Genomic DNA, 17,685 nt, shown 5'->3' with positions numbered 1-17,685 from the left:
TAACCAAATCTAACTTGACTTAACCTAACCTAACTGAACACACAGCAGATGACTTACAACACCATACACGTGACACCATACACAACAAGCACTGCAACTCAACACCTAGAGGACACAACTGACAGCTGGTGGTAGTGTGGCCTGACAACTGTACACGGTGGTGGTGGTGGTGGTGAGGTACACGGTGCCACACGGGCCTCTCACTCGCACCATCACGACCACATATGGTGAGCCAGTCCTGGTGAGTCACAACTGGTATGTAACGCAGATGACCTGCACCAGGTGTGGTGACCTGCACAAGGTGTGGTGACCTACACTAGTTAAGAGACGAACAGACCTCCACCAGGTGTGAGCCACATGGTGACCTGCAGCGGGTGGTAACTGGAGTTACATGAAGGAAGAGCGTGCGTGTGTGTGCGTGTGTGTGCGTGCGTGTGTGTGTGTGTGCGTGTTGTGTGTGCGTGCGTGCGTGTGTGTGTGTGTGTGTGTGTGCGTGTGTTGTGTGTGTGTGTGTGTGTGCGTGTGCGTGTGTGTGTGTTGTGTGTGTGTGTGCGTGTGTGCGCGTGTGTGTGTGTGTGTGTGTGTGTGTGCGTGTTTGTGTGTGTGCGTGCTGCGTGCGTGTGTGTGTGTGTGTGTGTGTGTGCGTGTGTTGTGTGTGTGTGTGTGTGTGTGTGCGTGTGTGTGTGTGTGTGCGTGTGTGTGTGTGTGTGCGTGTGTGTTTGTTTACCTACGGAGTTGTGCCTGGGGTCACCTTCAACAGTGCGTTTACTGAACGTTTAGTGTAGCCCGGGCATCAACTGTCTCATGCTCTGTCTCTTCTGGTGGTGGTGGTCCCAGGGATAGTGGTAGTGGTGGTCCCAGGGATAGTGGTGGTAGTGGTCCCAGGGATAGTGGTAGTGATGGTAGTGGTCCCAGGGATAGTGGTAGTGATGGTAGTGGTCCCTAGGATGGTGGTAGTGGTCCCAGGGATAGTGGTAGTGGTCCCAGGGATAGTGGTAGTGGTCCCAGGGATAGTGGTCCCTAGGATGGTGGTAGCGGTCCCAAAGGATGGTGGTAGTGGTAATGTTCGTAACACTGCCAACAAACTAAACATCTCAACACCCACAGTGCAGTAACGCTCTTGCACACACACACACCTGGGATTACTATATTATTATTACCATCATCATCATCAACGGTATATATAATTAATAACTACGTACACAAGAAACAGACAGACACAACCTACACACCACACTCGACTAGCCCCGTTAACATAAAAAAAAAATAATAAAAAAAATAATATATATATCGTTCAAGACAGACAGAGAGACAGGCACACCAGTTATCACAACCCCGGAGTAAGACGACCGTGTGCAACCCGCTAGTGTGTGTGTTAACGGCGGTCACCACACTGCACTGTCACGGCCACTAGCGATCACTGTTATGTGTATCTGTGTATCACGGGGAGGGTATGTGTCTTTATGTATCAAGGGGGAGGGTATGTGTCTTTAATGCGTCATTTGGTTGTGTGGATAAGTAGGTGTGGATATGAGACGAACGTGTGGATACAATGCAAATGGATATATTATATACTTAGGTTAAACAGTGAGACTATGTAAGGGCGTGTGGCTAACAGACTAGAACGTGTGGATAGCTGTGGTTGATACTCGTGTGTGAGTGAGTGTGTGTGTGTGTGTGAGAGTGTGTGTGTGTGTGTGTGTCAGCTGGTTCAGTTAACTTGTACACACACCTACTATTCACCGCGTCCAGGTAAACAGGCCAGTTACAACATTCTGGAAGGCTAACTGAGCGGCGGGTCACGGGGGGCACGCCACAACCTCCACACCTGGCCACGGGGGAACATACAACTTCACCTATGTACGAGGGGCACATACAACCACCTCACCTACCAATAGCCACGGGGGGGGGGTGAAACGGGAGGAACTGGACGCGAAACTTTACGGAAGTCAGAAGAAAAAATATTTGAAACTTGAATCAAATAAAATAGAAAACGATAAAACTCATTGGAATGGAAACGTGAAACTTATCCAAATAAAAAAAAATAAAAAAAAATAAATTTGACGAAAGAAAATAAATAAAAAATAGAAATTCGGACGAAAAATTAAAACGTGACCAAAAAAAATGTGAAACGGCAGAAAGGAAAAGAAACTAAGGACCTTAGAAGCAGTGAGAGAACGGGCAGAAACGGCAGAGGGGGAGAGAGTTGTAAGGTCATAGGAGCTGTCATTCTCGGATTTATTTCACCACGAGTATTGTATTGTAATTGAGGGAGGGAGGAGGAGGAGAGGGGGAAGTTGGGGAGGGAGGAAGGAGGGGGGAAGGAGGGGGAGGAGGGAGAGGGGAAAGAGGTGGGAGGGGTGGAGGAAGGACCTGTATCCCTCCCTCCCTCCTTCCAGAACCTCGGCTACAGGTAATGTGCAATTGTGTGTGTGCGGTGGGTTTGTTGTGGCAAGATTTTGCACGCACGCACGCACGCACGCACGCACTTCTTCACGACAATTGCAAACAGACAATACACAACGAAATACTGTGAATAAAGCTCTCTCTCTCTCTCTCTCTCTCTCTCTCTCTCTCTCAACCTTACGTCAGACAGAAATACACCATTTAGGGGAGGGGTCGGGGGGAAGGAAACAAATAGTCAGGTGTATAGTACAGGTGTATACGGTATTATCCAGGTGTGAATATTACCCAGGTGTTGCGATAATAGCTCATTAATCCCTATACACAAACACAGGTGGTCAAGTCACATGTTATAATACTCTTAACAAGTCTTATTGGCGGGCCAGAACTATACCAAAGAGAGACTAATTAGGGATGATAGTATTAATATAATCAGGCTGCTTTAATTAACTGTTTAACCTCCACGTAGTTCGAGGCCATAAGAGAGACGACTCGACAACCACTGGGCAGAATCATGACACAAACTTTCCCACCACAAGTAAGAAGAAATACTGTAAAGGGATAGTTATTACAGGGGGGCCAGGGGAGGGGAGGGAGGGGAGGGAGGAGGGGAGGGGGTGTTATGGCCCCGAGTGGAGGTCATCGTACCCAGTCACGTTACGCTCACACCATATTGACCACACGGTAAACACAGCCACCATCACTCTCCCAGCGGCGTCCTGATATCAAGGCTTAGTATATACCCCTCCCTGCAACCATGCGACCTACCACACAACACACACACACACACACACACACACACACACACACACACAGCTCCAGGAAGAACACAGTCACCATTAAAACAGCGTCAGTCTCAGATATAAGAGAATCCCAACCCTCTACAACCATTATGTCACTACAACCGCTAACATCACCGTCACTAACGACAACAGCAGGAACAAGTTCATAACACAGGCGTGAGATCCGGCAACATTCCAGCGATGAAAACCTTCCAGTGTGTCACCCCCACCACCACCCCACCCCACCACCCACCACCCCACCACACCACCACCACCACCCCCACCACCACCACCACCACCTCCACCACCACCACCACCACCACCACCCCTCACCACCACCACCACCACCACCACCACCTCACCACCACCACCACCTCACCCCCACAACCCCCCCACCACCACCACCACCCCACCCCACCACCCCCACCACCACCACCCTCCCCACCCACCACCACCACCACCTCCCCACCACCACCACCACCCCCCACCACTTCACCACCACCCACCCCCCACCACCACCACCACCACCCCCACCACCACCCCCACCACCCTTTCCTTCCCACACTTTCTCTGACTCTGCCCCCACTCCCACCACACCCCACCTTTAAGCCTCCCCTTCCCACACATTCCCTCCTCTCTACATCTCCTCTACACCCTCTGTGTATGTATATATATATATATATATATATATATATATATATATATATATATATATATATATATATATATATATATATATATATATATATATATATATATATATATATATATATATATATGATGTATTTCTTTTGTATGAACCTCTGTCCTGTGTGGCAGTGAGAAGTGATACCACCCTCAGTGTCAAGACCTGACTGAATTACTCACAATAGGCAAACTGTACTACAAGCTGCAATAAATTTGTTAAACAAACTAAACTAAACTACACACACACACACACACACACACACACACACACACACACACACACACAATCTCCTGCTTAAATATATCGCTTCCTGTGACATTTTTCCGTAAGGGACAGTGTGTCAGACTCCCACACCAGTAACCAGTCCACTGTGTCAAGAGGAAAGCGTTTGAAGGCAAGAGGGAGAGGGGAGAGGCCAGCATGTCGCTACTCTTAAATAACATCAAGTTTATTACTGAACATCCACACACCCTAGCCACTTATTCACTCTCACACCCACACACACACCCTTCCCACCTACACACTCCCTCACACACACACACCCTTCCCACCTACGTACACACTCCCTCACACACCTACACACTCTCCCTGTCAGGTTTCACAAGAACATCATGAATCACTCACTGAAAAGTTAGTCCACACGACAGATAGCCTAAAGTGTGTGTGTGTGTGTGTGTGTGTGTGTGTGTGTGTGTGTGTGTGTGTGTGAGTGAGTGAGTGAGTGAGTGAGTGAGTGAGTGAGTGAGTGAGTGTGTGTCCAGCGAACTCGTTGGATATAATACAAATCCCTTAATAGTCACATTTCTCACCAGTACCATAGACCTACTCGTCACCATCACTATCATAAGCCTATTCGTCACCATCACCATAAGCCTACTAAGAATCATCAGCATTACAGGCTTACTCCTCTCCATCACCACCATAAGCCTACTCATCACCATCATAGGCCTACTCCTCACCATCACCACCATAGGCCTACTCCTCAACGTCACCACCATGGGACTACTCCATCATCACCACTATATACCTATTCACCACCATAGGCCTACTCCTCACTGTTACCATCATAGGCCTACTCATCATTACAACCATAGGCCTACTCATTACCACCACCATAGGCCTACTCATTACCACCCTAGACCCATTAGATCTGATGTATACTGTACAACAACTACGACACATTAATTGTTCTAGTTTGTCCTTATGAGCTGCAGCATTGGCGGGGTGGATAACGCTATCACGGCTGACGGAAGTGTGTGTGTGTGTTGTGGTGTGTGTGTGTGGTGGGTGTGTGTGTGTGTGTGTGTTGGGGTGTGTGTGTGTGTGTGTGTAATTGGACAGTCACCACCATGAGTTTTTGCTTCCTCTTGCGTGTAGTCCCATTAATTCATACACCCCCCCCAGTGAGAGAGCCGAGTGTTCCTGTAGTTCTCATCTCATCTTTCTCACTGTAAACAATAATATTACTCTATATAGTCATGTTTCTTTTCCTTACTGTAATGAAAGCTTTTGTTAAACGACCCATTTCTCCTCATGTCACTGTATGCAATAAGTCATTCTGTCCACTGTGTATATTCAGTCCCTTTTCGCTTCTTAAAGCGAGACAGATTGTATGAGTATGGAAACACAGAAGAAGGCAGAGCATTCCACATTTTGGCTGTGTGAGGAGAGAAGGATGTACTATAACGGGTTATTATAGTGTGACCGACATCCACAGAAAAATGGTGGGCACCGCGGGCAAGACGTGTGTTACGAGCCCACGGCCTTGCCGGCGGTACACAGGATGCCAAATCCACCGAACATTGTCCGTTAAAGTACCTGTAAAAGAGAGAGAGTGAAGCAACATTGTGGCCAAGAGAAAGGGAAGAGATATTGTCGACGAAATGCCTTTGATTCCACCCTATCTAACAGTTGGACAGAAGAGCCACCCCAGATATGAGAGCAGTACTCCAAGTTAGGACGAATGAATCCCTTATATACATGAAGCAAACTCCTCAGAAGTGAAGTAGCTGCGGCATATGTACAGCATTCCCAGCTTTTGGGAGGCAACTTTAGCAATGACGTGGATGTGTGGCTTCCATGACAGAGGAAATGGTGAGGCTTAACATATCTATTTTAGAATTTGACAGAATGATTACGTCCTGAAATGTAATTGGTGGGAGATCTTCTATTTCGGAAAGTGTAATTGGTAAATATAGTATACTGTACTGTGTTATATTACTATTGAATTTAACCAAGTTTCTACCTCCCCATTCAGAGATGCTGCACAGATCCGCATTAATGTATGATATGAGCTCTAGAAATAGATCTAGTTTGAGAATTACGGGGAGGGAAAAATGTGAAGAGTAGAATCATCAGCGTAAGAATGGATAGAATTAGCGGTCGTGTGAGATATGATTATTATTTGGTTGGGTTAAGTTAGGTCGGGTCGGGTCATGTTAGGTTAGGTTAGGTTAGGTCGGGTCATGTTAGGTTAGGTTAGGTTAGGTCGGGTCAGGTTAGGTCCATGTTAGGTTAGGTTAGGTCGGTTAGTCGGGTTAGGTCGGGTTAGGTTAGGTTAGGTCAGGTCAGGTCGGTCATGGTTAGTTAGGTCGGGTCATGTTAGGTTAGGTTAGGTTAGGTCGGGTCATGTTAGGCCATGTTAGGTTAGGTTAGGTCGGGTCGGGTTAGGTTAGGTCGGGTCGGGTCGGGTTAGGTTAGGTCGGGTCGGGTCAGGTTAGGTCGGGTATCTTTTGGTCTTATAATAGCCACGTCTTAAGACTCCAAGACCTGGGCACGACACTCTAAAGTCTTAAGTATCAGTCAGTCTTTGGGGCTGAGTTGACTGACATCTTCTCCTCCCACAGTAACCACATAAAGTCGGGTTAAATCCCTTAAATTCTTATAGATTTGTAAAATAAAACCCCGTCCACATTCTCTCCTGCGGGGTTGTTATTGGCTGGATGAAAAGACCAATGATAATTCACGATTTAGAGTCCATTTGGTTATCAGTTGAGTGAGGCAGGCAGACGGGGGTGGGAGGGAGAGGGGGGTTGGGGAGGGGGAGGAAGTGGAGGTGGGAGGGGAGTAGGAGGAAGTGGGAGGGGAGGAGTGGGAGAGTGAGTGGGAGGGCAAGCGGCAGGAAGGGCGGGGCATTTACTCCATATGAGCAAAAAATAAAAAAATAAAATAAAAAATAAAAAAACTCCTATCAAGTGTTGGCAGTTCTCCTCTTATGAAATCCACTTTTAAACAAATGTAATAGTTTGGCCAGAGTGATTGTGGCAGTCTACCTTGACTTAGTTCAGCTACACCACGACATCCATCCATGAGAGAGAGAGAGAGAGCTGAAGTTTACCTAATAACATCGTAGAGCGGTGAGGCTGCAGCATGAAGACGATGGCTGTGTAATAAAAACTCATAATCACACACACACACACACACACACACACACACACACACACACACACAGCTATGTACACCAGCCCGCAATCCACCTGCCGCGGTAATTTCCCTCCCATCAACACCACCACCATCATCACACTGACCCACATCAACACACACACACACGTTTCTTTTTTTACACGTGAGGGAATTGTATTTTTGTATTAATAATTATAGCTTTACGGAACATACACAAAAAATCCCTCACCAATCTTATTTATTTAACAGCCTGAACATGTACCAATGCCATGCATGAAAATAACCCCCCGACACAAAAAGTGCCCAGATTCTGAATTATTTCCACTGAGTCATTCCTCTTAGATAAAAAAAGTAAAAAAAAATTACCAAATTAGTTGACTTGCCTAATTAGTTAAGGTAAAACACGATTATAATCTCAAACAACATTATTTAGGTTACACAGATAAGACACTCAGCACCAGTTAAAGAGACAGTCTACGTCACCAGTTAAAGAGACAGTCTACGTCACCAGTTGAAGAGACAGTCTACGTCACCAGTTAAAAGAGACAGTCTACGTCACCAGTTAAAGAGACAGTCTAAAGAGACAGTCTACGTCACCAGTTAAAGAGACAGTCTACGTCACCAGTTAAAGAGACAGTCTACGTCACCAGTTAAAGAGACAGTCTACCTCACCAGTTAAAGAGACAGTCTACATCACCAGTTAAAGAGACAGTCTACGTCACCAGTTAAAGAGACAGTCTACGTCACCAGTTAAAGAGACAGTCTACGTCACCAGTTAAAGAGACAGTCTACGTCACCAGTTAAAGAGACAGTCTACGTCACCAGTTAAAAGAGACAGTCTACGTCACCAGTTAAAGAGACAGTCTACGTCACCAGTTAAAGAGACAGTCTACGTCACCAGTTAAAGAGACAGGAGGATAATAACAAACAAACAAAAATCACCATAAATAAATAAAAAAATAAAATAAAAAATCTAGCAGTGGTTGGGTTAACTTTTCATGCCAGTTATAGATAATAAATGGGAGTAAACACAGGATAACTAGTTAATTACTGAAGGATATAACAATTAAACCAAGACACTTAACACGACCACAGGTAGGTGTGTGTGTGTGTGTGTATGTGAGCCCCCAACCCTGCATACACCTTCACACACCATACATACGAGCACTCTAACCTATGTACTCGTTCATTAACCTGTTCATTAAGTAAACCAGAGGAGGAAAGCAAGAGTCGACCAACACACTGTGACTCTCACCAACACAATGAGGAACTTGGTTAACGGGATAATTGTTTTCCTACTGAAGTAATTATCAACACAAGGCTAGAGAGGAATCGTGTGTTGCAGCAGTACTGTTGTGAGGTTGGTTTTAATGTGTTAACTTATTGCAACACTATTGAAGTTTCTGAATAAAATCATATAAAGAGGAATGGATCACCTGTTATATCACACACACACACACACACACACACACACACACACACACACACACACACACACTACTACTACTACTACTACTACTTAGCTGTCACTCGGAATCAAGTATGACGATCATCCAGCTATGATACAATGATGTGAGTTATTAGGGATGTCACCTAGGTTGGTGAGTTTTGAGATGACTAAAGAGGCCGATACGGGACCGGCAGAGTCGTTCATAGAAGTTGCACATGTGGAGGGCTACATTTACTGCGGGAGGGGAGGCGGCAACGTCTTTCCGGCGTTGGCGCTTGTCTGCCTCGGTATGCAGTCGGGCTAACTCGAAAGTATTGACACCTTGCGTGGTGCTCCTCCAAGCGTTACGGTGTGGAGTAATCGTCTCCCAGGTGAGGGGGTCGATTTAGCCCTTGTTCAGGCTTGTCTTAAGACGATCCTAATACCTCTTCAGTTACTCGCCAGCGTTACGTTCACACACACACACGGGTTTACCAGTAGCACCAGTGTTAACCTTCACCTCAACACATCATGTCTCTAGTGGGTTACTATATATCATGTCACTAGTGGCAGGTTATATTTACACGATCATTCCACTATTATTTCGTTCACCTGTAACAAATTTCCCCTCATTTTGTTCACTCAGGGACTAAAAGGTGTTCAATTATGTGAAATATAGAATTACCAGACCTATGACAGGATGTTAAATATATACAGTAAATTTGCTTAGGTTAGGTTAGACTAGTTTAGAGTAGGTTAGGTGAAGTCTGATCACACACTCTGGTAAAAGGTAAGGTAAGGTAAGGTAAGGTAAGGTAAGGTAAGGTAAGGTAAGGTAAGGTAAGGTAAGGTAAGGTAAGGTAAGGTTAGGTAAGGTAAGGTAAGGTAAGGTACAGATGACCTAAAAGAACACAATATGGTTACTCACGCCTCGCAGTAGGGCAGCTTGTTATAGCCCTTATAGGTCTTCATGCTAAGGGTCATGGCACACTCCTGGCACTTGAAGCAGCCTTTATGCCATATCTGTTGAAGTCACGAGAGAGAGAGAGAGAGTGAGTGTTATTATCGGGGCTGGGTTCATGGTGTGTGGGTGTGTGTGTGTGGGTGTGTGTGTGTGTTACATTTAGATCTACATATACAAGGATACACACTCATACGGATTATGTACACTCACACTAAAATACACTCACGTTTAAACACTCAAGCGATATGCACACACATACATACAAATATACGGGAAAAAAAATTACACACACAGAGTTATTAACACTAATACTGTCCCTATTAACAGTACAGCTAGGTATAGATATTGACCCTTGAACCAATTTTATTATTTTGATGATTGATAACTGTGGTAGCGGCTATATAGGTGCAGTCCCCTTCACTAGTGCGTTTACAGGGGCTCGTTATATAAACATTCCCACAGATCATTATCATGGAGATATTTGTTTTAATATTGTTTTACTTTGATATCATAGTGCGTTTACTTCTGGGAGCTTCCTCGAATGTAAACAAACACAGCCAGACGAGCCCCTGTAAACGCACGAGTGAAGGAGATTATACCTGGTAAAGAATAGTCAAGAAAAATTTTTATAATTTTAATATTAATAGTCAAGAAACTTTGATATTCGCCTTGTCTGTTGCTTATTTTTCTAACCTAACCTAACCCAGAGCATGACAGTTAACCAGACGAATCTATTTAACGAAACTGAAAAAAATAATAATAATAATATTAAAACCAAGTTGGCAGCCCAGTGTATGACGGGGACCAGTTGGGTGAATTCACTACACACGTTCGATGGTAACCTGACCCAGACGCTATTGTGAAAGACCTTATTAAATCAAGGCAGAAATACCCGCAGGTGGGTGCCTATATGTGGGCTTGTGTGGGGAGATGTTAACATGTGGGTGGGTGTGGGTGGGGTGTTAATATGTGTGGGTGGGGTGGGGTGTTAACGTGTGTGGATGTGGGGTGTTAACGTGTGTGGATGTGGGGTGTCAGAGAGAGAGAGATTTGACGTAAATAAGAAGAAAAAAATTATGATAATTCATATGTATTTTAAAGATTGAAATTAAATTGGGCTGTGGTTTAGGTTAGGTCAGCTTAGGTCAGCTTAGATTAGATTAATTTGTACTTAATATTTGCACTTCATTCTCTTACGGTACTGAACTTAACACACTTAAACCATTTCTGTAACTAAAAAGAGAAACTTCCTGTACTGACTAACAGACTTAACCTTACTTATAAAAGATATACAAGTAAATAATAACTACAAGTGCATGAAAGAGAAACTTACATACTTAAAACTGCCATCGTACTTATAAAACGCGGTCGGACACACATACACCCACACGGAAACACCAACATACACACACATGGCATCAGTAATATCCAACATCCGCTTCCCAGTGTGGATAAAAACACATCCACCCATTGATAAAAGAATGAAGGTAGAGGACTCTTAACACACTACAGGATATAAGTACTAGGCTGACTGTGACCTCCACTCTGTGACTCCACTCAGACTTCCCTTAGGCACCAGTTCTCCATTCTTAAATTTCATCACACCAACGCGCGACCTTACACACACACACAGGAGGAGGAGGAAGAGGAAGGAGAGGAAGAGGAATGAGGAGGAGGAGGAGGAGGAGGAGGGAGAGGAAGAGGAATGAGGAGGAAGAGGAAGGAGAGGAAGAGGAAGGAGAGGGAAGAGGAAGGAGAGGAAGAGGAATGAGGAGGAGGAGGAGGAGGAGGAGGGAGAGGAAGAGGAATGAGGAGGAAGAGGAAGGAGAGGAAGAGGAAGGAGAGGACGAGAGTAATCTTCATGTTATCCAAACCTACACTCAAGCTTACGGAAATATTGACGATTTTGAACGTGAGTCACTGGATATGTTTACAGTACAGGGACAGGGGGGGGGGAGGTGGGGAACGGGGAGATGGGTGAAGGCCATGGATGTTTTAACGGGGGAGTTGGAGGAGGAGAAGCTAGTACCCACCCAACCTCCTACCTCCCCCCCATCTACCCACACCTCCTACCCCTATAGAAGAACCTCCCTATCCTAGAAACTGTGCCGGGCCTCGTTAACACACATTCCCCCGCCCCGCCCCGCCCCGTGGAGATCAATGCTTTACGGTGACCACAAAAATAATAATAATAATAAAAAATAAATTAATAAATAAAAAAATAATAATTCGTAAGGTGAATAAGTCATTGTTATTAAAGATACGACAAAGAAAAACAAATGAAGTAACGAATCGACCTAAGTTAAAAAGACACTGGAAATAACAGAGGAGACAGTCTACCAACCCCTTGTGTACGAGCTGAATAAAATCGTCTGTCGTTAGCCAAATAAAACACTATAAAATGGCGCCCCTGTAGTGAAGGAGTTAACTACAGTATTTATCTAGTCGCCAATTCATCCATGGTTGGGATTTGGTTAATGTGGCGAGATGCAGAACAGAGGGCGAGCCATGACCTCTACAATGACCCACGACCTGTACAATGACCAATGACCTCCACAATGACCCACGACCTGTACAATGACCTATGACCTCCACAATGACACGTCTTCATATGTCCTTCACGACGAGTTTCTTCCATAAAGTGAAAAATAACATCTGAATCTGAGCTAAATATTATACAAATCCTTCCCTGTCTTGGCACACTGTATACTAACCCTTCACTCCACATGGCCAGTACCGCCTTCTTCACCAAGTTGTAAAATCAAATTACCGGTACTCATTTACAGTTGGGTGAACTGGGAGTGCCACCCGGGAATCAAACTACTGATCCTAAGAACAGGAGGCAAGTGCTGTTACACGACTCACTCTTAACTAGTACGATCTCTTCAAAGCCATGGGGAGAACGCTAAGCTTATCCAAGAGAAAATAATCACTGCTATAACTCGTGTGTGTGTGTGACCGGACCTACAGATCACCTTAAGATTAGCCAAGCAGTTTATTTCACCTGGTAATTGGACACAGCTGCTGAGCCTCCCACAGGTAAAGCGAGTCATTGTCTGAGTGAACCCCTATCAAGGTGTCATGATCTCGTGTGCTGTGTGCCCTTGGTACCAACAACTCTGTTATGATATTGTGAATTTAACCCGTGATAATACAGTTAACTTTTAAATAACTTGTAACTTATAAATAATATATAACTAATCAATAACTAGTATCTAATAAATACCTTGTAACTAGTAAATACTCTGTAACTTGCAATCCCTCCTACTGTAACTCTCAATTGATCTACATAACAGTGCGAAAAGCATTACCGCTACCTGGGAGATTAGATTAGATTAGGTGAGGTGAGGTAAAGTGAGGTGAGGTAAAGTGAGGTGAGGTAAGGTGAAGTAAGGTGAAGTTAGGTGAGGTTAAGATTGGTTAAGTTAGGTTACGTTAGCGTGGTTAATCTTAAGTGAAATAAAGTGAAGCTAGAGAAAGAGAGAGAGAGAGAGAGAGAGAGAGAGAGAGAGAGAATAATCGTAATGTAATTCAATGCTACTTAGGAGAATGCTAATCTGGCTCACTCGACTCCATGACAACACTATACCAAACCACAACAACCATATACTGCTTTCTAGTGGGTTTCTAAACTGTACAATGCACCAGAAAAAAACCACGACTTATTCTCTGTTTTGTTTCTAACTTTATAATCAACCATAAGACGTTTTCTAAAGCTCTCTAAACTGAAGAAAATCACCAATTCTCACGTATGTCAGCTGACGAGAACACGACAGCATGGCGATGGCTGTTGTCCCACATGCCTCCCTGTACCATCCACAACAGCTGGTCAACTGGGCAATATAAACACGCCTCAGTCCTCCCGATTACAGCCACGCCACACCTTATATTGTATCAGCTGGACTGAGTGAATGTAAACATGGGTGTGTGGTAAAGATGTGTGTGTACTGTTGATGTTGTTTCGGGAATGTATAGTGATAACATATGTGTGTGTGTGTGTGTGCACCTATGTCTGCTATAATAATCACCAATCTGACTCCTCGCCAATTTTGTATGGCGTCCCCCAAGGTTCCATTCTCGGTCCAGTACTGTTTATGCTGTACATAAACGATATAGTCCACGCCAGCTCACTCATAAAATACAACTTATTTGCAGATGAAAGTAATGTCTATGCCAGCAACTCAGACCTCCACTCCTTGATGAGAACTATGAACACTGAATTGACTAAAGTCAGGACCTGGGTAATACGTAATAAACTGACCTTAAGCCTTGAGAAAACCCACTACACGATCTTTCACAGAAGGAAAAACTTACTCCCAGACTTGGACCCCCTGTACCTTGGTAAAACAGTCCTCAAACGTGAACAAAATACGAAATTCCTAGGAGAGTAATGGTTAATGAGAAACTTAACTGGAGAAACCACATACAAGCCATTCACAGTTAAGTTAATAAACAGTGCGGTATCATGCATCACACACAACAGTCACTCACTCTCACAGCAATGAAAGAAATCTATCATGATCTTGTTTACCAACACCTGATACACTGTCACACACTATGGGGGGTAGACATGAGAATGTGATTTGTTCCTGGTGTTTTGATACGTTATGTGGTTCCTAGTACCGCCCCCCCCAATCCCCCCCCTCGCCTCTACTCCCCTCCTTCCCCCCCTCTCTACTCCTCACCCTCATCTCTACTCCCCTCCTTCCTCCCCCATTGTCTCTATTCCACCTCCACACTCCCTCTCCCTTATACTCCCCACGGTAACAGGGGTCCAAGGCAACACCCTGTAGACATCACCCACACCAACAGACGTCACCCACCAGCAGACGTCACCCACCCACGAACGTCACTCACCAACAGTCACCCACCAACAGACTACACCCCATCAACAGACTCACCCACCAACAGGCCATTCCGCACACCAACAGACGTCCACTTTCCGCAACAGACGTCACCCACCAACGAACGTCTTACAGACGTCACCCACAGCAGACGTCACTCACCAACAGACGTCACCCCACCAACAGACGTCACCCGCAGCAGACGTACCCCACACAGAAGGTCACACACTACTGGCATAAATATCACCAGACTAACAAACAGATGGTCTGCCTGACACACAGATGGTCCGTCATCTGTGTCAGCTCGTCTGTATCAGCTCGTCTGCCATCAGCTCGTCTCTGTGTCTACGAGTGCCCTGGTATGCAGGCAGTCTTGCTGTGTGTGTGTAAACTGGACTGGCTCGCGTCTGTCGTGTGTCGAATCACAGGGCTGGTGTCACCTAACACCAGTGGGTCGCCATATGTGTCACCCTAACACCAGTGGGTCGCCATATGTGTCGTCTAACACCAGTGGGTCTCGCCATATGTGTCACCTAACACCAGTGGAGTCGCCACTATGTGTCACCTAACACCAGTGGATGCGCCACATGTCACCTAACACCAGTGGGTCGCCATGTGTCACCTAACACCAGTGGGTCGCCACATATGTCACCCTAACACCAGTGGGTCGCCACATGTGTCACCTAACACCAGTGGGTCGCCACATGTGTCACCCTAACACCAGTGGGTGCCACATGTGTCACCTAACACCAGTGGGTCGCCATATGTGTCGTCTAACACCAGTGGAGTCGCCATATGTGTCGTCTAACACCAGTGGGTGCCATATGTGTCGTCGCGCAGTGGGTGCCATATGTCACCTAACACCAGTGGGTCGCCATATGTGTCACCTAACACCAGTGGGTCGCCATATGTGTCACCTAACACCAGTGGGTCGCCATATGTGTCACCTAACACCAGTGGGTCGCCATATGTGTCACCTAACACCAGTGGGTCGCCATATGTGTCGTCTAACACCAGTGGGTCGCCATATGCGTCACCTAACACCTGTCACCTAACACCAGTGGGTCGCCATATGTGTCACCTAACACCAGTGGGTCGCCATATGTGTCACCTAACACCAGTGGGTCGCCATATGTGTCACCTAACACCAGTGGGTCGCCATATGTGTCACCTAACACCAGTGGGTCGCCATATGTGTCGTCTAACACCAGTGGGTCGCCATATGCGTCACCTAACACCAGTGGGTCGCCATATGTGTCGTCTAAACACCAGTGGGTCGCCATATGTGTCACCTAACACCAGTGGGTCGCCATATGTGTCACCTAACACCAGTGGGTCGCCATATGTGTCACCTAACACCAGTGGGTCGCCATATGTGTCACCTAACACCAGTGGGTCGCCATATGTGTCGTCTAACACCAGTGGGTCGCCATATGCGTCACCTAACACCAGTGGGTCGCCATATGTGTCGTCTAACACCAGTGGGTCGCCATATGTGTCACCTAACACCAGTGGGTCGCCATATGTGTCACCTAACACCAGTGGGTCGCCAGGAGTGTGTGTTTACAGTCGGTGGTTCGCCGTGTTGTGTAGCTAGTGCTTCTGTTTACACAACATGAGAGAGATGTGGGGGTAGGTTAGGTTAGGTTCACTCCACTCCACTCCTCTTCCCTCTTCCCCTCCTCTTCCTACTCCACCTCCCTTCTCTCCTACTCCACCTCCTCCTCGCCAAATGTGCTCAATAAATCACCAAGGGATCATGAATGGTTAATCATATACAGGGTGGCGCAGCAAGACGCTTTACCAGGAACGTATAAATAATATATAAGATAGCTCTCGGTAAAGTAACTTATGGGCCACCCTGTAGCTCCCTCATCTTAACAATAAAGATATAATAATTGTATTCTGTCATCATCATCATCATCATCATCATCAGGAACAAAAGAATAAGACGATTTTTTCCTGTTATTTAAATTCTTGCTATTTGTCCATATCAATAGTAAACATTACCACCATTACCACCATGTATGTACCCAAGAATTACCGACGAAAAGTTTAATCACACAAACCAGTAAAACAAACACTGGTGATAGATAAACAAACACAGACAAACAAGATATAGCAGTTGGTCAAACACAGAGTGACGACGGAACAAGTTTACACCGAGTAATTTACTGTACTTGAGGAAACCACGGAACAAGTGGACCGTGGTGAGCCAGTAGTGGTGATGATGATGGTTTCAACACACACAGCTCGGCTCCCTCCTGCTTATCAGTGATGCCCTAAGTCCTAAGAGAAACTTCCGCTTAATGGAAATATGTCGACGACTCCACCATTGGGATCAGTGTTAACAACTCGGCTTCCGACTACACCTCCCTCCAGGTTGTAGACTCCACTAAGCTCCTCGGGGTCACTATATATTAACTAAATTGTTAAACGCACGTCAGTACAGTTGTCAAATCCTCCAGTTTCTGTCTCCAGTTCCGCCGACTCAAGTCCATGGGAGTTCCTGCCCCCCGAGCTTCCCAGTGATTACTCAACATTCATACTTCCCAAGCTCACCTATGCCTCCCCTACCTGGTCTTCCTCCCCAAATGCCACACAACGTAAACACCTAGAAAAAGTGCAAAAGAGGGCATGCAAGATTATTCTCTCCCCTTCCTACTCCACATATCAAGAAACGCTCAACACACTGACCCTCTCGGCTCTCTCTGACCATCACCACGGCCTCATCTGCAAATTTGGTGAGAAGCATCTGCACCATCTTCGACACCGGCTCCTACTACCACCTGAGATCCCTCTTCCGCAAATTGCTGTTCAACACCACAACCGCATCCAGCCCATACGAGCACGTACTGATCGCTATAAGAACAGCCCAGTCCCAACCATTGTAAAAATTATCAACAACTCGTAATCAACCAGTGTATTCACTCCCAGTCAATCTTACCTTTTTGTACTGTCAATATGTTGAAATGTCCTGTAGTTTGACCTTCTCCCCACCTAGTTATTATAGATCATATTTGTATCATTTATGTTGTATATTATTGGTCAATCAAGTGACCCATTCCCCAATTAGGTAACTGTATATTTTCAGTCTTCTGGTTTCCATGCTCCTTCAGTAAGACGTTTATTATTATTATTATTATTATTATTATTATTATTATTATTATTAT

At 45.4% G+C, this 17,685-nt stretch overlaps 1 protein-coding gene across 2 annotated transcripts in view; it reads right to left on the bottom strand.

Moving 5' to 3' along the window:
* LOC121856542 (LIM and SH3 domain protein 1-like) overlaps positions 1 to 17,685 on the bottom strand; it is a 95,641-nt gene that overhangs the window by 54,943 nt on the left and 23,013 nt on the right. For both annotated transcript variants that reach the window (XM_042352140.1, XM_042352141.1), the window contains exon 2: positions 9,633 to 9,727. In XM_042352140.1, coding sequence (XP_042208074.1) covers positions 9,633 to 9,727 — 95 coding nt within the window. The remainder of the gene's footprint in view (positions 1 to 9,632; positions 9,728 to 17,685) is intronic.

This window comes from Homarus americanus, unplaced genomic scaffold (assembly GCF_018991925.1).
Source record: "Homarus americanus isolate GMGI-L3 unplaced genomic scaffold, GMGI_Hamer_2.0 scaffold51941, whole genome shotgun sequence".
In the NCBI taxonomy this organism is placed as follows: Eukaryota; Metazoa; Arthropoda; class Malacostraca; order Decapoda; family Nephropidae; genus Homarus; species Homarus americanus.
This window is presented reverse-complemented; position numbering and strand designations above follow the sequence as displayed.